The following is a 24365-nucleotide window of genomic DNA, read 5'->3' on the forward strand; positions in this document are numbered from 1 at the left end:
CTTCAAACAAAACAACTTTGAGAAGGAGATGAATTTTAGCAGTTTTAGTGTTCTCGAAATACTTGCAATGTTATAAACAATCCAGTTTTCAAGCTAAATTCCTCTAGAAAAATAAGGGCAGGATTGGACTATACACCAAATTTTTGCACAGAAGAAAAGGGCTAAACTTTTAATCTGTTTCTTCTAAACACCCTAAGATTACCCCCAGACTTCAGACATGGCTTTCAGCTGTTTAATTTGCTGGATAAATTGATAAGAATAAAAGATGGCAGCCTTGGCTGTCAATGGAATGATGGTGTTGACGGAGTGGGGAGGACGCCACCTACTGGAATAATAGATGGATGCATTATCTTCGTTGGGCTGCCCTTTTGTGCAAAGACTGATCAATATTGTGGGTTAGTTAGAGCAGGATAAAAGGTCATATCTTCTATCACGGAGAGATCAGTGAGATCATATAAGGAGGAAAAATCCTCTCCTTGGGGCTTACATTGCACCTCTAAATTCAGTTGCAAGTTAAAATGGAAAGTCCTTGCCTGTAATGGAACGACACATGGAAAGTGTGATAACAGCAGCATACCCCTCCCAGGCAAAAAGCGAAACCTCAGGGTCCTGAGCACATAGAATGAGCACTTGCTCATTAAGTAGGTCCTGCCTTGAGACAATAAATGAATGAATGCCTGTGGATTTTCTGTATTTAACTTCTTGATCCAGTGGTACGTGGCTCCTTTGCTTTCATCAAATAACCTTTACCCCGCTCTGCTTGTCAGTGTGCTGACCACCACAGGAAGAGAGGCAGGGAGTGCTGGGGGAAAGGAGGCTTCTCCGAGGACTGATGTAATTTTTTTAAAAAAAACTCCTTTTCCGGACTTCCCTGGTGGCGCAGTGGTTAAGAATCCACCTGCCAATGCAGGGGACACGGGTTCGAGCCCTGGTCCCTTGTCCGGGAAGATCCCACATGCCCCGGAGCATGCGCCACATGCCCCGTGCGCCAAAACTACTGAGCCTGTGCTCTAGAGCCCGCGAGCCACAACTACTGAGCCTGCATGCCGCAACTGCTGAAGCCTGTGTGCCTAGGGCCTGTGCTCTACAACAAGAGAAGCCACCGCAATGAGAAGCCCGCACACCACGACGAAGAGTAACCCCTGCTAGCCGCATCTAGAGAAAGCCCGCACGCAGCAAAGAAGACCCAATGCAGCCAAAAATAAATAAATAGATTTATTTTTTTAAAAAACTCCTTTTCCAAAGTCTTTTTCCAAAGGTACATCCGTTGTCTGGATGTCTCACAGTTTGTTTATTCATCCACTTACAGAAGGACATCTTGGTTTTTTCCAGGTTTTGGCAATTATGAAGAAAACTGTTATAAAAATTTGTGTGCAGGTTTTGGCATGAACACACATCTAATACGTACATGCATCCAGCAGAAGCACTTTTAGCTTAGTAGCTCAAAAAAGACCCGCGTTTCTTTTGTTCTACTTGATTCACTCTATTCTCATCTAGGCTCAGTGCCTATTTGAAGAAAACAGACTTATGCTGTACCTGTATTTTCTGTATTTGTTCCAGGGGGTCCCCCACTCAGTACACACACTCACCCATCCCGTTCTCTGTTCATGGTCTGATTATCTGTAGGAGAAATGAGATTTTTATTATTTTAAAATTAGGCCTGCTGTCTTCATTGTATGCTTGGCTAAATGTGGATTCTGTCCATTTTGACAGTTCCTTTAATAAGATTCACACATGCAAATTCCCATCAGTGCTTGGAAAGACATTTTAACATTAATTTTGCCTAGTCACTGTAAGACAAACTATAGATTTTAAGGTTGTTATTTAACCTTAGGAACCATGAAGTAAGATCAAGGGTTTGATTGGCATGATTTGGCTTTGTTAAACTTTGTAATAAGTTGATAACAAGGAAGACCTTTCTTTTTTATCTTTTGGTATTTATTCTTTTTGAGAATGGTGGCTAATCTATATGAAGAGATTTTAAACAATGCTCTTATACCTTGGTTAACCACATCTTCTGTTTCACAGAAAACAAGACAGAAGAATTAAGAAGGAAAGGCAGAAGCTCAGGAAAGGGTTAACATGGGAAAAATTGACAAAGTTCAAATGTCTTTGATTCCAGCCACACCTCAGTATTCCATGACCTTGCCCCTCTGTCCTGAGAAATCCCATGTGATCTTCTGTGGGCAAAATGGGGGCCTCTCATTATGGAAACACTGGGGTCCCTATTGCACATACTTTTGTTTCATACTTTTTCCTTTTTTAAACAACTTTACTGTTATACTTTCAATACCATTCACCCAATCAATGAATTTTAGTAAATGTATACATTTTTTCAACCATAGCCATAATGAAATTTTAGAACAAATCCATCACCCCTTGTCCTTTTGCGGTCAATCCCCACTCCCAGCCCTGGACTCAGGCAAGAGCAGATCTGCTTCCTGTTTCTATGGTTTTGCATTTTCTGGAAAATTTATGTAAATAAACATGTACCACTTTGTGTCAACTGGCATAATGTTTCTGAGGTCCAACCATTTTGTTGCATATATCAGTAGTTTCTTCCTTTTAATTGCTGCATTGTATGCCATTGTATAGATACACTACATTTTGTTTATCCATTCACCAGCTGGTAGATATTTGGATTATTTCCAGCTTTGGGCTATTATAAATAATGCTGCTATGAATAAAAGAAAAATAAAGAATGCTGCTGTGACTATTTGAATACAAGTTTTTGTGTGGACATACATTTTCTTTCTCTTTAGGTAGACCTAGGAATAAAATAAATTCCTTTTATTTATAAAATAAATAAATTTATTCCAGGAAAATAAATTCCTTTTATTTATAAAATAAATGAAATTTATTCCAGGAATAAAATTACTGGGTTGTGTTGTACATGTACATTTAATCTGTTGGAGATTGCCAAACAGCTTTTCAAAGTGGCTTATCACCGTAGCATATTACATTTCTACCGGCTATATGAGAGGATTCTGGTTTCTTCACATCCTTGACAACGGTTGATATCATCAGTCTTTTTAATATTAGCCATTCTAGTGGGTGTTATACACACCTTGTTGTGGCTTTACTTTGCATTTCCCTTATGATTAATGATGTGACATCTTTCCATGTGCTCATTTGCCATTTGCATATCTTCTTTGACAAATGTCTTCAAATCTTCTGCCTATTTTTTTTTTTTGTTCTCTTTTTATTGACTTGTAAGAGTTATTATTATTTAGTTCTAAGAGTTCATATACATTCTGGATACAAATCTTTTATCAGTTTTATGTTTTATAAATATTTTCTCTTGGTCAGTGACTTGCCTTTTTATTTTCTTAGTTGCATCCTTTGAAAAGATCTTTTAAAATCTTGATGAAATCCAATTTATTTTTTCTATTATAGATCATGCTATTGGTTACATTGTTTCTCCTATATTTTCTTCTGAAACTTTATAGTTTTAGGTCATACATCTTGGCCTATAATCCATTACAAGTTAATTTTTGTGGGCTGTGTGAATTTTTTTTTTGACATCTTTATTGGAGTATAATTGCTTTACAATGTTGTATTAGTTTCTGCTTTATAACAAAGTGAATCAGCTATACATATACATATATCCCCATATCTCCTCCCTCTTGCGTCTCCCTCCCACCCTCTCTATCCCAGCCCTCTAGGTGGTCACAAAACACTGAGCTGATCTCCCTGTGCTATGCAGCTGCTTCCCACTAGCTATCTATTTTACATTTGGTAGTGTATATATGTCCATGTGGGGGGTGTGAATTAAAGATTATCCTTTTTTTTTTTTTTTTTTTCCCCATACAGATATTCTATCCTTTCTGCCATTGAATTACCCTGGCACTGTCATGGAAAATCAATTGACCATATATTTGTGAGTGTATTTCTGGACTCTATTCTGTTCCACTGATCTATGTGTCCATCCTTACACCGATATCACACTGTCTTCATTACTGCAACTTTATAACAAGTATGGAAATCACTTAGTGTAAGTCACTCAATTTTGTTCTTCTTTTTCAAAATTGTTTTGGTTAGTCTAAGTTCTGCGTTGGCACTTGTTTTTGTAAATAAAGTTTTATTGACATATAGCCATGCCTGTTCATTATGTATTTTCTATGACTGTTTTTGAACTACATTGGTAGCGATGAATAGTTGCACAGGGATTGTGGAGACTGCAAAGCCTAAAATACTTACTGTCTTGGCCATTTAGAGAAACAATTTCCTGGCTCCTGGCCTAGGTCCTTGCAATACCATATAACTTGTGGAATTAGCTTGTCAATTTGTACAAAACAAGGCTAAGATTTTGATAGGGATTGGGTTTAATATATAAAGCAATTTGAGGGGAATTGCCATCTTAACAATATTGTCTTCCAATTCATGAATATGTTATGTCCCCTCATTTATTTAGGTCTTCTTTAATTTGTCTCAGCAGTATTTTATGTATTTCAGTGAACAGCTCTGTCACATTTTTGTTAAAATATATTGTTAAATATTTTATTCTTTTTGATACTACTGTGAGTAAAATTGTTTTCTTGATTCTATTTTCAGACCATTCATTGCTAGTATATGAAAATACAACTGATTTTATATTGATGTTGTATCCTGTGACCTTCTTGAACTCATTATTCTATAAGTGTTTGGAAGCTTAGTAGTATTTTTTACATGCAAGATCATGTCATCTACAAATAAAGACAATTTTTGTTCTGCCTTTCCCATGTGTAAGCCTTTATTTTTCTTGCATTATTGAATTGGCTAGAACCACCAGCAAAATGTTGACTAGAAGTGATGAGAACAGGTATCCTTAGCTTGGTTCCAATCCTAGGGGAAAGCACTCAGTTAAGTGTAATATTACTTATAGGCTTCTTTTATCAGGTTGAGAAAGTTCCCTTATATTTCTAGTTTTCTGAGAGTTTTTATCAGGAATAAGTGTTGGATTTTGTCAAATGTCTTTTCTGTGTCTATTGTTATGATCATTTTCCTTTTCCCTTTATTTTATTAATATGATATATTACAATGGTTCTCAACTGAGGGGTTTGCTCCCTGAGGGACATTTGGTAATGGCTGGAGATATTTTTGATAAACTGGAGGTGGGGGAGAGGATGCTACTGGCATCTGGTGGATAAAGGCTGAGGATTCAGCTATACATCTTACAATGCACAACAAAGAATTATCTAGCCGAAAATGTCAATAGTGCTGAGGTTGTGAAACTCTGGTATATTACATTAATTGATTTCTTTTGTTAAACCAAACTTGCATTCCTGGGATAAACACCACTGGGTTATGTTCTGCAATCCTTTTACTGCTGAATTTTATTTGCTAATATCTGTTAAGGATTTTTGCATCTCTGTTCATTAGTCTGAAGTTTCTCTTTTTTTCCCCTTTTTTTTTGTCTTTATCTGGCTTCAAATCAGAGTAATAATGCTCTTATAGAATGAATAGGGAAGTGTTCCTTCCTCCTGTATTTATTTTCTGAGTTCGTGTAGGCTTGGCGTTATTTCTTAAAGTGTTTGCTAGAATTCACCAATAAAGCTATGTGGGCCAAGACTGTTTTATGTGTGAAGACATTTTTTAAAAAAATTATTTATTTAATTTATTTATTTTTGGCTGTGCTGGGTCTTCATTGCTGCATGCGGGCTTTCTCTAGTTGTGGTGAGCAGGGGCTACTCTTTGTTGCGGTGCGCGGGCTTCTCATTGCGGTGGCTTCTCTGGTCGTGGAGCACGGCCTTTAGGCAAGCAGGCTTCAGTAGTTGTGGCTCACGGGATTAGTTGCTCCGCGGCACGTGGGATCTTCCTGGACCAGGGCTCGAACCCATGTACCCTGCATTGGCAGGTGGATTCTTAACCACTGCACCACGAGGGAAGCCCCTATGTGTGAAGACTTTTAATCACAAATTCAATTTCTTTACTTGATTCAGATTTTCTATTCTTTTTGAGACAGTTGTGGTAAGAATTTGTCCATTTTAAAAACATTTACAAATTTGTTGACGTAAAGTGTTCATAAGGTTCCTTTACAAATACTTTTTTTTTTTTTAAAGAGAAACCTACTACTTATTTTATTTGTTTATTTTAAAGATTTATTTATTGATTGATTGATTGCTATGTTGGGTCTTCGTTTCTGTGCTAGGGCTTCCTGCAGTTGTGGCAAGCAGGGGCTACTCTTCATCGCGGTGCGCGGGCCTCTCACTATTGTGGCCTCTCTTGTTGCGGAGCACAGGCTCCAGACGCGCAGGCTCAGTAGTTGCGGCTCACGGGCCCAGTTGCTCCACGGCATGTGGGATCTTCCCAGACCAGGGCGCGAACCCGTGTCCCCTGCATTAGAAGGCAGACTCCCAACCACTGCACCACCAGGGAAGCCCTACAAATACTTTTAATTTCTGTAGGTTATGTAGTGATGATCCATCTTCCAGTCTAGATTTTGATAACTTGCACAATTTTTTTCTTGATCTAACAAATTTTCTAACTAACGAATTTTCTATTTTGTTGATCTTTTCAAGAAGCGACTACTGGTTTCGGGGATTTTTCTCTGTTGTTTTCCTGGTATCTATTTCATTTATTTTAATTATGATTTTATTTCCTCTCTTGTGTTTACTTTAAGTTATATTTACTCTTTTCTTTCTAGTTTTTTTTTGTTTTTTTTTGTTTGTTTTTTAAAGGGTTATTTATTTATTTATTTATTTATTTATTTATTTATTTAGTGCTGTGTTGGGTCTTCGTTTCTGTGCGAGGGCTTTCTCTAGTTGTGGCAAGCGGGGGCCACTCTTCATCGCGGTGCGCGGGCCTCTCACTATCGCAGCCTCTCTTGTTGCGGAGCACAGGCTCCAGACGCGCAGGCTCAGTAATTGTGGCTCACGGGCCCAGTTGCTCCGCGGCATGTGGGATCTTCCCAGACCAGGGCTCGAACCTGCGTCCCCTGCATTGACAGGCAGACTCTCCACCACTGCGCCACCAGGGAAGCCCCTAGTTTTTAAAGAAGAAAGTTTAGATGATTGATTTTATCTTCCTATATAATATAAACGTTTAAAACTATCAACTTCCTTCTAGGCACAACTTTGCTACAGCCATTGGTTTTTTATATACTGTTTTTACTTATATTCAGTTCAAGATATTTTCTAATTTCTCTTGTAACTTATTTTCTGACCCATAACTTATTTAGAAATGAGTTGTTTAATTTCCAAATATTTGAGAATTTTCCATATTTCTGTTGCTGATTTCTAGTTCCATTGTTCTTAGAGAACGTATTCTGGGTAACTTGAACACTTTTCCATTTATTAAAACTTGTTTATGGCACAGAATATGGTCTATTCTTGGAAATATTTCATGTGCACATGAAATGAATGTTTACTCTGCTGTTGTTGGGTGGAATGATCTATAAATTTCAATTAGGTAAAAGTGGTTGATAGTGTTGTTCAGATCTTCTATATTCTTACTCATTTTGGGTTTTCATGTTCTATCAACTATTAAGAGATGGGTATTTAAGTCACTGACTTTAATGGCAGATTTGCCTATTTCTTCTTGCAGTTCTATCAGGGATCCTCTTGATGAATTGGCACCTTTATCATTATGCAGTGAACATCTCTATCTTTGACAATATTCCTTGCTTTGAAATCTTCGTCTGACGTTAATACGGTCACTCCAACTTTCTTTTAATTGTGAAGAGGGTATATATTTGTTCATTGTATTTGTTTCTATTGCTGCATAACAAATTACCTCAAAACTTAGCAGCTCAAAACAACTCTTTAATTCACAGTTTCTGTGGTGTTAAGAAATCTGGGCACAGCTTAGCTGAGTTCTCTGTCTCAAGGTCTCTCATAGTCTGCAATCAAGGTGTTGGCTGAGCTCTAGTCATCTCAAGGCCCAACTGGGGAAGGATCCACTTCCAAGCATACGTGGTTGTTGGCAGGATTCAGGTCCTGGCAGGTTGTTATTCGGAGTGCGTAAGTTTTCTGCTGGCTGTTGGCAGAGTGCTTGCCTAAGATCCTTGCCACATGGGCCTCTCCAACATGGCAGCTTGCTTCATCAAAGCATGCAAGCAGAGAAATCTACTAACAAGACAGAAGTCCCAGTCTTTTAGCCTAACCACAGACGTGACATTCCATCACCTTTGCTGTATTCTATTGGTCAGAAGCAAGTCCCTAAGTCCAGCCCACACACAATGGCATGAACACCAGGAAGCAGGAATCCTTGGAGGCTGCTCCGTATCTGCCTCGAATTTGAGGTTATAATGGGACCCTTTTGAGAATGTCAGTGTTTTCCTGCTCTTTTGCCTTCGTGGAGTTGGAGCTTCTTTAATTCTATGAGGTTTTTGTCATAAATCTGTCTCTATCTGCTGGAGGCACCTTCTCTGGCTTTCCAGCACTGCTAAGCATTATTTTCGTTTTTGTATTTCTTGTCATTTCACCAAACTTTGGGGTGGGAAGAAAAATAAATAAACTGAGGCACAGGGAGGTGAAGTAACTTTTCAGTGGAGTTGGAAGAGTCACCATGGTAGATGGAGAACTTTTTATATATAAGTCAAGTGACAAGCCCCTCAACAATTCTGATTGTTTTCAAATTCTCTTTTGGAAAGGGCACAGCATGTGAACAAAAATGGTCTTGGGAATACAGGCCTTTTGAAGCCAAATCCTGCCAATTATGAAAGCTGCTCTGGGCAGTAAGCTAGATAGATACCTCAAGAGATAGATACCTTGTGTTGTGGTATTATTCAGGATCTTCTCAGTTATCGGTAATTGTACCTTATATATTTAAATAAAGTTAAATTATATAGAATAAAAATTTAACCTTTCTTAAAATAATCCAGAAAAAAAGATAATTCTATAAAGCATTCTGGAAGATTACCCTTCATGCCATTTACAGTGTGAAGACTGCTCCTAGATCTCTCCACTTCACTTTCCCAGCATCTTTTTCTGAGACTGCTCACCCAAATTCCAGCTTTACGATTGTAAAGTTTAAGTCACCACAATGCAAAGAAAGATCCGTTCCTTATCATTAGCCTACTTTAAATCTGGTAAAGACAATTTGCAAACATCTCAATCCAACATTAATTTCTGGTCTTCACCGTTTCTCCCTTAGGTGTTCTTCTGATAACAGAAGAAGGGAAGATAACGCCACATGGCCTTTTAGACACAGTCACACATTTAGGAACATTCATCTTAATGTTTCACTCACAAACTCCATTGTTATTAAAATTTATTGTTGCAGAACATTCCTTCACTAAGGCAGTTAATCAAGACCTAAGTTGGGAGGAGTTACATGTGACCTATTTTTTTTTTCCCTAAGAGAGGGCAGATAAGGTACCCCCACAAATGCATCAAAAAGTGAGGTACTTTCTTGTAGACATTTTATAATATAGCATGGTTTCTCAAACTTGATTCCTGGATTCTTTCTGTATTCACTCACTCTGTAATCTTATGAATGATGTATCTATAATGAATGTCCAAATTAAAAAACTAATACGCATTTTCTTGTTTCCTATTATCAGAATGTATTCAAAATTTATTTCAGGAAACCACAAAAAGAGAGATCCTTCTTTGAGTTCTAAGTCAGATTATTATTTTTGAGGAGACACTGACACCCCAGTGTTAAGTGATCAGCAGTTATTAATATCCATGGATAATATTCTTTTGATAGCAAGAAGAAACATTAAAATACAACATATTTAATAACTAAACTTAGTACTTTAACCAAAGTATTTGCAACATTCTTAGTATAGTTGAAAAACCTGACTGTCAGGTTTTTTTGTTCTCTACATCTATTCCTAAAAAGAATGTAGGCCTATATTAAGACAGAATTTGACGTTCTTTCACCTTTATTTTACATTATATTTTACTCACTTTATTATAAGATTATTAAGAAAAAGTTTTGATCATAACCTACTTTTACCTCCATCGTATTACACTGGAATTAAATCATATAGAAAAAAATGTTTATTAATATCACCAGATGTATCAACAGCGTGATTTATTTTTAGTTACGTAATGAAAAAAATACTTGGGTGTAGATTTTTTTTAAAACTGATAAACTTGAAATTAATGAAATGGTCATTAAAAGATTTTCAGGTTTTGCTTTTTTTTTTTTTTTTATAAAAATCAGTATTTAGAATTTCACAGTGAAGAGGTCCTAAATTTCTCACACAACATGAAATTATATAAAAATAGAAGACATACACATCTTTAACTCTTTAATCCTTTGATTAAGCAGCAAGCATATCACTCTTCCAGGCCAAACACTGCTTCAACAAAAAAGAAAAATAATGACGTGCAAAATATTTACAAAATATGCAAAGCACACAATAAAGACATCTCACTATATACATATGTCATATTACTAATGAAGCTAAGATTTTTCTACTGTGTGCTCTAGTGTACGTAAATCAAATTACAGCACATCCCTCAGATACAGCACCTTTGCCCATGGTTGGGATAGGACGGATTTTAAATGAATCACAATATACTTAACAGCTGGACAGATGCTGGTGCTGACCAACTTGACTCACATATCCCACACACTGTATACTGAAGGTCTACTGACAAGAGACAAGACAATAGAAGCTGTATAGTATGCACATATGCAAGACAATCTAAATACTTTAAAAAATTGCTTTAGATATTTTCCTTTAAGATATATAACTGTCCCCATGGCTATTAAAGTAAAAATAAGTATAAATTCTTGAATATTAGGAATTTTAAATCATGATGATCCAATGAGAGAGAAAGAACACATCCTGGAAAAAGTTTTAGATTATGCCAGAACTTAAGGTCCTTATGGAAAGAAGTGGTCTAAACTTCAAAATTAAAACTAATCAATGGATTTAAGTCAATAGCTCTTTAACACTTTAGAGCCAAAGATAGGGACTACCCAATATTTGGGGAATATATGACATCTCGAAATATAAACTAGGGCCTTTGATGTTGACCATTTCGTGAAATAGTTCTAAATGTGAGAATGTGAATGTGCAAACATTTAGCTTAAGTTCCACTAGTATAGCAATCTAAGCGATCTGTCCCTTTGCACAGGTCATGATTCCAATATGAAATCATTGTTATCAAAAATATTAGTAATACATTGTTGAAATACTATCACTTGTAAAATATTCTTTGTAGGTGCTCAATGATTATGTGTTGAATTAAGAAGACTTGAAATTTTTTGTTTCTTTATAAAAGGGGTCTCAGCATTTTAAGTTAACAGCATAATTGTGACAATATACTGATACATCTTTGGATAACACAGAACAAATTCTTAAATATATTTTATGAAATAGTGTTGATGATTTAACCCTAAACCAAACCCAGAAGTACAGGTCAGCTGCAAGGAATACACAAATGTATCCAAATAGCACAATAGAGATTTACCAAGAAAACATCCTTTATATTAAATACAGACCATATTAATAAGTCTGACGGCAATTTAAAGTTCAGAACCTAAACACAAAAAGGGTACTGTAAATAAATGCTTCCATAACCACAATCTCCACATAACTGACAAAATATAATTCTCTTCTAAAGTCCCCAATGTAGGCAACTACTAGTTAAAAGCAGATAGCACTTAGAAAGATTAAAAAAAAAAAATCAAAATTAACTCCATTTTCAAGGAACTTAAAGACACTGTACTTGAACAGATTAAATCCTCATTTATATGTAAAATTATTACTCCGATCCTCTTACTACTGCAAGATGGCGAGTCAATGACCTTTAAGCAAGGACTTTGCGCTAGGACCCTAAACTGTGTGTTAAAGAGTTAGCAGGTTCAGTACATTCTTTGTGGGTTCATATAATTGCTTTGCAATTGATTAAATTGCTTTCTTTTAAAGGAATATATTTAAATTCCTTTAGAAAAAAAAGCAAGAGTTTTTGAAAAAAGGGATATGCAGCTATAATTTCTTAAATATGCATTAAATGAACATATGTCAAAATCTGAAATGCAGGCTATCTATTCTTGCACTCCTAACATAGGAAAATGTTAAAAATTAAATTAAAGAAAAAAGAGAAAAAGTCGAACATCCTTAACTTATGAAACTTAAGGAGTTTTCACAATTCCTAAATCAATATTCCTGTAGTAAGAGCCTTGACTATGAAGAGGCAGGATTATAAAGATTCTCAATAAAATAAATACAGTAAAAACAAAACAAAAACCCTCGGTATATAGAATACTTAATCTCTTTTCCTTTAATGAGATCATGTCGCTGAATGTATACTCTAGAAAGGAGGCTAACTGTAGACTTTCTGTTGTATAACATTTCAGTTGCGTGAACTAAAAAATTTCTTAGGCATCTACTTATGCTAGCCCACTGCCACAGAACTAGTTCGCAGCCTCAGTATCTAGGAAGGATTATTCTTTCTTCTTTTGCATCAGTCAGATGAGCACTGGTATAATGATGGGGTGAAAAGTTACTGCAGCTCTGTCCAATTTAATCTTAGTGCAGTGAGGACTGTGAATCTGTCTGAATTCCGATAAGTGATGGTGGCTGTTGACCACCAACTGTGGACAACACTGGTCTTGGGTTTAGACGGGGTGGCATAGAATTAGCAGGGCGAATGAGAGGTGGTGGAGGCTGATTTAAAGTTGGCCGGGGCTGGATGAACCGAGCCTGCTGCTGGAGTGGAGGAGGCTGCCGGTGGAGAGCAGGGGCAGCAGGCAGTGTTGGACGAAGAAGTGGTGGAGGCTGGTTCAGAGTGGCAATGGGGGCTGTTGGTGTTGGAGTGGATGATGGGGCAGGAGGTGATGGACCCAGAGTCCGAGGAGCCTGTGGGGTCTGTGCCTAGAGGTGAAGAAACAAAAATACACGTATGAGATGACAGTTCCTAATGAACTTAATACAATATAGTTTGGGCTGTCACAGGAAAAACAAAACAAAACAAAAACATAACACCAGTGTTTTTTGGAAGCACAAGCTTCTTTTATTTTAAACAAAACAAAACAAAAAACCAAAAACCGAAAAAGCAATGAAGCTACCAAACAGGCATCTTTATTAGTAAACAGCTTAACACTGGAAATAAAAATAAGACTATGAAAGAACAATACACTCTCCATTCTTCTAGGATCAGAACTTAGCATGTCATTATGACTTAAAAGTCACGAGAGATGCACCACTGAGTAAGTGTATTGTCAACCTTTCATGCTCATTTAGCTAGTCCTCTGACAAATTAACCTTACAGAACACCACACAAAATGGTGATTCCTCAGCTCATATTAGCTCAAATTCCATACACAAACACACCTCCTCTTCTTCATCAGTGCTCTTCCCTGATGGCACATTAGAAGCACTTTTTGTCTCCTCCCCTAAAGTAGAAGCATCACCATTAGAAGCCTGGGTTCCTTGTTCTGCTTCCCACTCCTGCAATACCTCCTCTAAGTTAAACCGACGCCTGTAGTTTACAAAGAAGTTCTTCACTTGGCCAACAGTCTTGTTGCCAATTACATCTGCAATAGCTTGAAAATCTTTACCATATTTGCGGACACCTGGAAGGCAAAGTAAATAATACACCTGTGAAGGATCAGTAAGGAGAGCTGTGTGTACTATACATCATGCACACACACAAGATACCAGCAATGAAAATCCTTTCTGATAAACTCTGCTCATTTCTCAATTCTGAGATAGAGGCTAAGATATCAGGGTCACAGATGAAAACTATCAATTATGTCATTTCATCGAGCCAGCCACTTGCCTTCAACTGAACAATCAGAGACTTACCATTTTTTACATACTCAGTTATTTTCTCCAATCCTCTCTTGAACTCTCAAATACAGTCCATTTATTGTAAAGCATTGAATTCTTTGTTCCATCCTCAATTCCACATTCATTTATTTCCCTAGTAGCCAGTCACCTAAATTTGAGCAACACCGTTTGTAAACAAAACTGGATGGGAATGAACCATCTCTTTTATCCCCTCAATGGACTGAGTGAGTAGTCTTAGGGTTCCCCCATTAAGAAAAGCATTGTAATTTTGGTCTTAACACCAACTTCAACATAATTAATTGCCTATCTTACCAGGTACCAATGAATAGAAATGAGATAAGAATTTAAACATAAAAAGCAGGAGAATCATCACAATCTGATGGACAAAAAAAGGGGAAGCTATTCTTCAGAGTTTGTTGGATTTTAACTCATCTAACAGTTCTAAGGACTGTATATATGAAGGATTCCAAGATATGCTCTGTAGCCTAAAGAATCAGGGTATAATAGTGACTACTTGTAGATACTTGTGGTTATCATCACTACCTTAAATTTAAGAAGGAGTGTACATTCAGTTATTAAAAAACCTAACTTCCATAAAATTATGGAAATTTTATTAAATGAAGGATAATATTTGATTTATGAACTTGAGATAGTCAATTATGCCACAGAGTTTAAAGTGAGTTTATATAATCAGATGGACAATAATTTGCTCTTAAGGGAATTCTAAAAGAAATTCACTGACTCATTCTAGGAAGAGATGCACTTAGCTCAAAATATAAAAGCTGTCAAAATTTTTAGTTTACAATTTGATAACTGCTTTTTAAAATACCAGAAAACAGTAACTCATTAATTAGAGATGAGAAAGGAGAAAAAAAATATTGATGTCTATGATGTTAAAGTCTGTAGTTTAACCTAAGCAGCCAGAAATACAAGGATTTAGATAAACTTAACATGTATACAATCACACATAAGAGAATAATATAAGGACATATTAATACCCCAGCAGAAATGCTAGACATATTCTTACTGATAGTTATTGGGTGATACACCTATTACCTAAAGCACCAGCATGATATAACTCCTGTTTTTAAATTCTGTGCTTATTTTTTATTGAAAACTTGGGAATAAGTATCTCTTGCTACATTCAACTTGCTAGGCTTGACTCTATGGGGAGCTCCTTTCTCTTAGAGCATTTTGGGTAGGAGGCCTGACATTATTAAGCTATAACCATATCCCATTGTTAATACAGAGTTTGGGGGTTTATAAACTATGCTCATTTGCTCTGTTCTCAAAGGGAAAGACATATGCATGACAACAAAGTAATAATGATACTTAAACATTGCTTACAATATTTTATTTTATATTCATTTACAATATAAATGAATTTATATTCTCTTAAATCCATGAGCTGATTTCCACTTTGAACTTCATAACTGAGTATAAATTCTAATGGTGACTAGGTTCTACCAAGGGTTTATCTGGCAATAAGAACCCAAGGTCATTTCATATGAAGAATTACTGCTGCATACTCAAGTACTTCTCTACTACTTGTACTTTGGAAAACAGCAACTCAACTTGAGATGACTGCACTGAAAAACAAATACTAATTGGAAATCACACACAGTGTTCTACCAGTGTACTAATTTTCATAATGGATATTTAATTTACATTCTAGAAATGACCAATGCTACTGAATACGTGAGTTTAGAAATGAAAACCTTAAATAAATCTAGGATTAGATCTGCTATATTCTTAGCAAGAAGTCACATTAAGAGTAACTCTGACTCCAAGTCTGACAATAATTACAACCCTCCGAACACCCATTTGTTTAGCAAAATATACTCTAAAACCTAACACTAAGCTGTCCCCAAGTCTAACTCCACTATATAACTGTCCCCTCTTCTTCTGACTCTATTTTTTTTGGTCTTCCACTTTACTTTCTCTTCCTCGATGGACTTCGCCTTGTCACTAATATTGTTGCATTTCCAGAATTGCATGCCCCCAAACCAAAACTACTTCCTATAGGAACTTTAGTTACCCAGACACTTTGGATTTTCTTCAGGTCACGTAGGTTCTGAGTCACCTAGGTAAGTTTATCATTAACTTGTGTATGCTAGTCTCGTATCAACTACTTTGCAAAGTCTTAAGGCTCAGACCACACTGTAGACTTCTGTAGTCTGGCTAAGGAGCTCAATCACGTCCTGAGAATAAGTGGGTCCAGATATTAATGTCTTTAACCTGCAGGGTGGCTGGGCCGGGTCTGGAAGAGCTCGAGCTCCTCGGCAGTCTCCTCTGGACAGACAACAGCCTCATCTGCCTGCCTCAGTGTGCTATGAAAATTTTCATAGTTTTCTCTGTGTGCCATGATGTGAAAAAGGTTGGAAAGTACTATGGAATACAAAGTACCACCAGCATTACTACAACGCAGAGTACAGAGGAAGTACTCAGGAAATACGATTGATTTTTCTTCTCCATAGGGCTTCATTCTCTTATTCTTCCCAAGCTACAAGTCACATATGGCTGACTTCTTTATCACTTTCACATTCCCAGTGACATTGCATATTTTGGCTAGAAGGTGGAATTCTTAAGCTCTGTACTATGGCTGATAACTAGTCAAACTCTAGTGAAACACCAACTGAAGACTTAATGGGACTGACTCCTTCCGATGAATCCCCAGGTAGGCTTCTGTAGGTCAGCCTAGCAAGGTAGCGGTGCTGAGCAACCATCTTTAACAACCTATGATATCAGAGCTACTTTGTTACAACTCGTAGCTGGGGAAAGGGTCCATTCTTTTCCCACAGTTTATAAAAAACGAGGTCCATCATATCTCATATTATATCCCTCATAAGAGTTGGTGCTAGAATGACTTAGGAAGTTCTTACTACAGAACTTGAAATTTCTCCTTCATTTTCATCATTAAATACTGCAGGTATGAGAATTTTGCTATGCTTTAAAATATGTTCACCTTGATAAAAGTTCTAGGCACACAAAAACACATAAAATGGGAATGCTAATATTAATGACCTTGAAAACCCTAATTTGTATTCTAATGAAGGATCAACTTCTCATGAATTTCTTCAATAAACAGATTTTTATGGTCTGAATTATATCCCATATCACAGGCTGAATCAATAAAGTAATACTGTGAGACAAGAAGATAGCACAACTATTCCTAATTAGTAACTCTATTTCCTTATGTGAAATACTATCTCTATCACTTTTGATTGACAATTCACTAAAGGTATCAAAAAGTAAACAAGTTAAATCATCTAATCACTCATTATCTCATTATGAAATAACAAATAAATGTAGAACACTTTTTAAATCTCTCTAAAACAAAACAAGAAAAAGATTAAATCTCTCTCACTCCTCCTGAAGATATAAAAGGCTTAGGTCCATCTGAACCACGGTTTTAAATTAAACTTGTGACCTTTAGGGCAAGAGGTCAGTTTTCAAAGGTGAGTGGGAAAAAACTTGAGAGAACCCCAGAAGAGGGAAATTAAATATTTCCCAGGGAGAGGAAAAAATTGTTTTCAGTAAAATTGCTAAATTTCATTTCAAAGTTACAGTGAAACAACATGGCTTCTACACTAGCAGATGAAACCGTATAATCTTTATAATATATACTTTTAAAGTTTTGTTTGGGAATTAACATAAAAATATTACTCATTAGGATATTGTGTTATCATTATTTTATTTTCCAACCAGTGTTCTATATTACCCAACCAAAAAACAATTCGTATTTTTAGAGCTTTGGGTAGTAAAATAGTAAGTTCAGGAGCATTTGTAATATGGTGTTTCCCAACTCTGAACGTGGTATTTAGACTTTTTTTTACTTTGACAGAAAGGATATCATAAATCTGCTTCTGGTATGTTTAAAAAGTTATTTTTAAAATCTTATTTTGGACTATAAAAAAACCCCACAAAGCCAACATTACAGTGACAAGCTACTTCTAGACATAGGTAATGAAAATTTGGGGGATATTTTTTTCCCTGCTTCTTGCACAAATGTCTTAAAGTGAGCATGTACTTGGTATAATTGGGAAATATTAATTTTCAAAAATCTATTTTTGAAGTAAGAACACAGTGACATCTAGAAACTCCAGGGATATGGTTCTTTCCTATCAATAAGAGGTTAATTTTAAACTCAAACCATTCAGGAACATGCATTTCTTTTCACCTCCTGTAAATCTTGTCAAGAATTCCTAGTAAAGAAGGTAAAAAAGATATCAACAGCAGTGGGACAATGATTGGTGCATCTGGGCGACGGCTAAAAGTCAAAATCATATATTGTCTTTCCAATGTCTAGCCTTTCTCTTCTGAAGCTTCCCATCTTCTTGCTACAAGTTAAATTCCATCCCCAAAATGCTGGGAATTTTGAATCATTAATTATCTGAAGCAAGTGCATCAGAGGGTTGACAATTATACTTTTGGGTCTCCATTCTTGTGATATCAGTTATAACAGAAGAAACTCTCTAATGCAAACAGATAACTTTTAGATGGAAAAGTATGAATCTATCTCCACCTCCTTTTGATCATTCATGTACTGAGGATCATGTAAGGATCGTTACAATCCTTATGCCTTAATCAACAGCCAAATCTCTTTTTCCCCCCTACTTTAGGGACCATTCTAGCTTTTTTTAAAGTAGGAGATAAAATTAGAAAGAAGATAATTTCTAGACTTGCAACTTCATTGCTCCTAAAAAGGAATGAATGTATAAACTATAGGGAGAGAAGGTAAAATTCAACTGTAAGCGTAACTCACTTGAACATAGTTCTGTCATTTCCTGTTTTATACGAGAAGGCAAGTAATATAAAAAAGAAAACAACTAAAAATTAAAGTTGCTGCCTTGATAATATTAGAAAAATTTTTTGTTGTTTACCCTAATATAGCACAAATATTGTAGCTGGGAAGCATATTTTTTTGTTTGTTTTTGTTTTTTAGTTTTTTACCACTAATGACTATGAAATGAATACATTTAAGAGGAGACATAAAATAAAAATGGCAAACATTGTATACCATGCTTCTGCTCCTATACACTTTAAAGAGCAGACGTTTTGCACTATCATTTAAATGTATTGTTACTTTTTGAAAACAGATAATAATTGTTCCATTTTACATGAAAAAAAATACACCTAGAATCTAATTCTTTTCTTAATTCTTGCTTAATAAGGTATGTTTATCATATGAATATCAAGATTGATTTTAGGATAATTTCTAAAAGCACCATAGATTAGAAAAAAATATTTATATATATGACATAAGCTACAAACAGGGGTATTTCACCATTAACACAAATATGTGAAGACTATAACTGGCCTTACTGTTAACTAATTTGTTATAATAGAAATTTTAGATACTCAAAGCTATAACAGATTACAGAAATTGTAGAAATACCATTCTTGGTAAGTATTTTAAGAGGATTAAATTAAATTAAAGCAGCATTTATAATATCCCACTTGGGGACTCTCAAAGAATGCTACTGAAGTTATAACATAGTTAGAACTAAAATCAACATAATAAAGTGATAGATTACACAAGTAAAAGCAGACATTCCTATCTGGTCTGAGCATGATTTTCCCTCCTTCCAAATAAGGGAGAAAGAAGGGGAAATGGCTTATTTATTTATTTAAATATTTGTTGTTAAAATAATATTTATTTACAATTTAAATGGCTAGTACTTAGTTAACAACAATATGAGCAGATGGAAGTGGGAAATATATATTTAAGCCCTAGGAAATGATCTTAATATACTTAGTTGGTTTTCAGAATTACAACATAAAGTTTATTTAATAGTAGAGTTAAAAAAAAAATAGCTATAAATCTCACTAGTGACACTAGAGTCAACATTTCTCTCTCTAGGTCACTGTAATGGTCAACTACAAGCAAGATAAAATAAAGCATTTAACAAATGAATGCCAAATCAGAATCTATATGTAAAATGTCTTGAATAGAAAGTTCTATATAAATTAAAACATGTTAATATCAAAACATAAATGATTTGAAACTGAAGTGGCCAGAAAAATAATATCATATAAAGGCTTATCATAAATAAAGATTAAAAAGAAGAAGAAAAAAACCAAAAACAATTGCCTGCTAAGATAAGTACTTCTGGATTACACATGTTAAAATAAAAAGTTCAATTATGTACCTTAACCACACTGAGACTCAGGTACAGGTGACATTACTATACGATTATACTGTTTATAAGACACAGTTTTGAGTATTATATAAATACATGGGCACATGAAGCAAAGATGGCACTTTTTAATTCTCCCTAAAATAACTATTTTGGACACAAATAGCTTAGCTTTGTTTTATTGTAAATAACAAAAACAAACAAAAAAAACCCAAAACAAAACCAAAAAAACCTAAAAACTCAAAGTGAAAATAAAAATTTCACACACAGAGTCAAAATAAATATTTAAATAAAAACGAAGACATTAACATACTAAGAGAGTGCTTTCAAAATCCTAAGAACATGAATCTTTCCATACAAATTGCTCCATTAGTGTAATTTATTTAAGGATTACTTTTCAAACGTGCATAAAAATATGACACTGAATATCCCTCAGGAGAGAGGAAATGTTTGATTATTTCTATAAATACTCCATTCTTGTAATATTTATAAGCTGAAATAGTGTCCACATATATAGCTCAACTCCATATGTAAATCTTTCCATTGTCCTTCTCTTGAACGCAGCTTTTCATAATATCCAACCCAGCCATAAGATTCAGTGGACCCTACCACTTAAAGGAGTACTGTAGAACAATATCAAATCCTGATTCTGTACATATAGAGAAAGATTAACCCAGACTTCCTAGCCGATTCTCTTAAGAAAACCCTTTCACTGGGATAATTTCTTATATGAAGAGTACAGGATTAGTATACTAACCTTTAAGCAATGAAATACTGGAAGACGGGGTTAAATTCTATAGGCTACTCTGATGAAGGGAAACATGCTTTACATCAGTCAAACCAATGCTTACTCAAATAACTATGTTAGAGCCATAAGACATAATTCTAAATAAATATGAGACAGCCATTGAAAATACTAATTTTTTAATCAAAAATTTAAATGGTCAGTTTTTAGTTTTAAAACAGCTATTATTGAACATTATAAACTAATTAAACTTTGTTCTGACTCATTCAGAAACTTAATTCTACAATTACAGATGTGCTCAATGCACATCCAGCACCCTGCCTCCATCGAATCAAGTATCTCTATTTATGAAATGACTGTACACCAAAGGGAAGGCTGACGTTATCCTGCTGGCACCCTCCTGTGACATTTTCAAATCACACTGGGTGAGTAATTCTTACTCTAATTCTAACTGCAGAGTCATCTATTAATCAATCTTTAACTACATTTTTCTGATATCCGAATGATACTTGCACAACATTTTTGAGTTAAATATTTTCTCTATGTTTGAATACTTGGAACTATTTTTAAAGATATATGTTTCACTGGGGCCCAACTCTCTTACAGTAGTTAACCTAGACAAAAAAGCTATTAGTACTCAATACAGAGGGCTCAGCCAGGAAGAAACAAATTGTAAACCAAACTTAAATCACACAATCAGTCCTGCAGATAGTTCATCTTGAAAGGGAAAAAAATCTACAACACTGAATTAAAACATACAATATGCCCTTCTTTAAGTAATTCAAATACAAGAAAATCCAAGTTTATAGTGCTTCCAATTTGCCCATGGGTATTCATATTACAAAAAGTTTTCTGCCATACAATTCAACAAAGCATTCTTATAAATAGTGCATTTAAAATTGTATGTGTGTATATATATATATATATATATATATATATATATATATATATATATATATCTTAAGCCTCTCTTTTGTATAAATAGATATATTTAAAGTCAGGTTTTGAAGCATTCAGTGGCATATCTCTTAATCAGGGAAACCAGAAACATAAATTAGTCTATGCTTTAAATAATGAGTTATTGACTGATACAGTAAGAATGAACCCAACTGCAGAAATACTGAAGCAGAGGCACGGAGAGACCAAGACTTGTTCAAGCTTGTCATCACCATCATTTATTTAGTGCTGAGAATGCATTACATGCTGTTCAGGACCCAAAATGCACACAGGCTCAGTATGTCACATCCACAAGTACAAAACAGAATTCATGGTCACCAGGACTTTGTGGTGAACACAAGACCCCTTTCTTGATCCATTTCTAAAGGAAGGGAAGAACTATGGTAGTCACCTTTCACGACAAGTTAAATAATTATTAACAACAGTAACTGCTTATCTTTAATATACCTTGCACTGCTAGAAGCTGCTCCTCTGTGGTCCAACGGGCATTAATTTTCTGATTTGACTACAAAATTAAAGAGAAGTTTCCTAATGAGGATATGAAGACAGACATTTTTCCAAAGTGCTTATTTTTTTTAAACTTTTCACCAAATCACAGACAAGAGATTACTAAAACTCTGATTTATGAGGATTTCATTTTTATAAGAATTAAAAAATATACTCTGAATTACCTTTTACCAACACAAAAAGATAATGAAAGGGAAATGTACCATTTTGGGAGAATGAACGACATTCGCACTTATATGCTAGGCAGAGATATCAAAACTGAGAAAATCTATTAATCGCCCATTTTCCAACTACAATGTTCCTATCATACGTTGCAGATGTTAATTTTAGCCTAGTTTTAAACATTTAAGAGACTTCGTTTTCTTCAGAGAAGGATCTGTGACTCTCTCTAAAATTTCTTCTCTTCATATTTAGACTATACCTATCCTTACTCCATCAAAAACAGTGTTGCATAAATTAACATAAAACTGTAGATCAGGCCTATGCCCTAAAATACTTCTTTAAATTTCTAAAGCAGAGTGTGACCCACTATAAGAATAGATTTTCCCCCCAAGACCTCCTACATTCTTTCCAGTATTTTTGTTTAAAAAATTTCTAAGTTTAAGATTTTTACTATGGCAGCATTACAATATCAGTTAAACACCTAACCAAATTTCACTAGTGTATACCCACTGCTGAGTAATCAAGAACCTCTGGCAGTAGATGGAGGGACAGAAATAAGTATGCCAGCCTACAGAGGTTTGCAGTAGAAACTGCCCAGATAAAGTGGCCAATGTAATACACGCACATGCTGGACAAAACAGTAAGAAAGGCTTCCTCTGAGAAGGGGTGTTTAGGTCTTATCTCACTTGTAGTCTTAGCAATAAGTGTTTCCACAGTACACAGCGGTTCTGGGTAACACCAACTTTCTCACCATGAGTGAAGAGGTATAAGCAAGCATTTGGAAGAAAGAATGAAACAAAGATTCAAAAAAAAAATTAGGAGAGAAGAAAGAAAAAAGTAAAAAAAAACACCTATAGTAAAGGAGGAAAAAACCTAAAACACAAAGCACTGAATTCCAGATGATGAGATTATAAAGGGATAGCAAGGCAGGCCAGGCAAAGCCTGGATAAGCCTCCAGATTAGGATACTGGTGATAAGGTAAAGGAATAACAGTAAACAGGCAAAGAGAAAGAGGGGAAATAGGACATACAGAAGCAGTAATAAGGGTGAACCAAGGCTTAAAAAGTGAAAAGAAAAAGGAGATGACAGAGGAAAAACTAGCAGTTAATCCCCCAAGAGGAGTAACAAGAATGAAGTAGGAGCTAATATTTGAGTTAATACCCAGGCAATCTGTTGCTACCGTGGCTGTGACAGGTAGACAGAAGAGGCCCTTGGTACCCAAGGATAACTGGTACTGGAACCTATTTAAAACAGGTCCAAATATTTCAGAGTAAATGGTTAAAAAATAAAGGGTTGATTGTAACTTGATCTGAAATATGAAACTAAAACTTAGGAAAATTAGTTCATTAAAAAATAGTCACTGATTCCACTTACATGCTTTAATTTTATTTTTTGGCATACGTCTTCTGACTATACAATGGTATAACATTCTCTAGCTTTGCAATTTACAACATGAGCGTAGCATATAGGCCATTTTTGTTTTGAAGACTTCAACAAATTTCTCTTAATTCTTTGTAACCCCTCTTAATTCTTTGTTACTCAAATTATTCTTTTTTAAAGTGCTTGTCTCAGTCACCATCCTCTTTTTTTCCACTGTTAATTCTGCTAGATACCCGTTTGTCAACAATTTTGCAAGCGATTAAAGTCATTCTCGTGTACTTTCATAGACTTCATGAAGTTTCACAACTTTTGCAAGGCTTACAATTTCATTTTGTATTTGCATTATATTAGCAAGAGAGTAGCAGAGAAGGATGTTGCTGTGATGGATGGGAAGGATAACAGCTAGAGTTAATTAGGGAGAATTGGTGAGCAGAGCCTCATTTTATAGGTGCTCAATTCATTAGTGAATATTTTCTTATTTGGCAACTTTTGCTTCTCCATGTATCCCTTAGATTAATGAACATTTGGATACTGAGGAGCTCTTGTAATACTACATTGCAAGTTGTTCTTAGGATTAAAGTTAGGATATATGTAGAACATCTAGCACAGTGCCTTAGCAGCAGAAATTGATCAATCGATGTTTGTTAAACCTGAAAGGCATAAACTGGAGGAAAAGGTGTCATTAGTGAAAAGGGAACAAAAGGTGAAAGAGAAATAACAAGCACTATGAAGACTTATTTTCAGTTTACAAGCATATCAGGAGATGGGATGAAGATGAATAACTATTATTAAAATT

At 35.3% G+C, this 24365-nt stretch overlaps 1 protein-coding gene across 6 annotated transcripts in view; it reads right to left on the reverse strand.

Annotated features, from left to right (window-relative positions):
• Window positions 1-10170: 10170 nt before the first annotated feature.
• Window positions 10171-24365, reverse strand: part of RCOR3 (REST corepressor 3) — a 49968-nt gene continuing 35773 nt past the window's right edge. For 3 of the 6 annotated variants that reach the window (XM_057541874.1, XM_057541873.1, XM_057541878.1), the window contains exons 10-12: window positions 21968-22025; window positions 13220-13461; window positions 10171-12760 (exon numbers count right to left, since the gene is read on the reverse strand). In XM_057541874.1, coding sequence (XP_057397857.1) covers window positions 12416-12760; window positions 13220-13461; window positions 21968-22025 — 645 coding nt within the window. In that variant the 3' untranslated portion in view covers window positions 10171-12415. Of the gene's footprint in view, window positions 12761-13219; window positions 13462-13693; window positions 13827-21967; window positions 22026-24365 lie in introns of those variants that run through there. The other 3 variants (XM_057541876.1, XM_057541875.1, XR_009007331.1) reach the window with 2 other exon arrangements.

Source organism: Balaenoptera acutorostrata, chromosome 1, assembly GCF_949987535.1.
Source record: "Balaenoptera acutorostrata chromosome 1, mBalAcu1.1, whole genome shotgun sequence".
Classification (NCBI taxonomy): Eukaryota; Metazoa; Chordata; class Mammalia; order Artiodactyla; family Balaenopteridae; genus Balaenoptera; species Balaenoptera acutorostrata.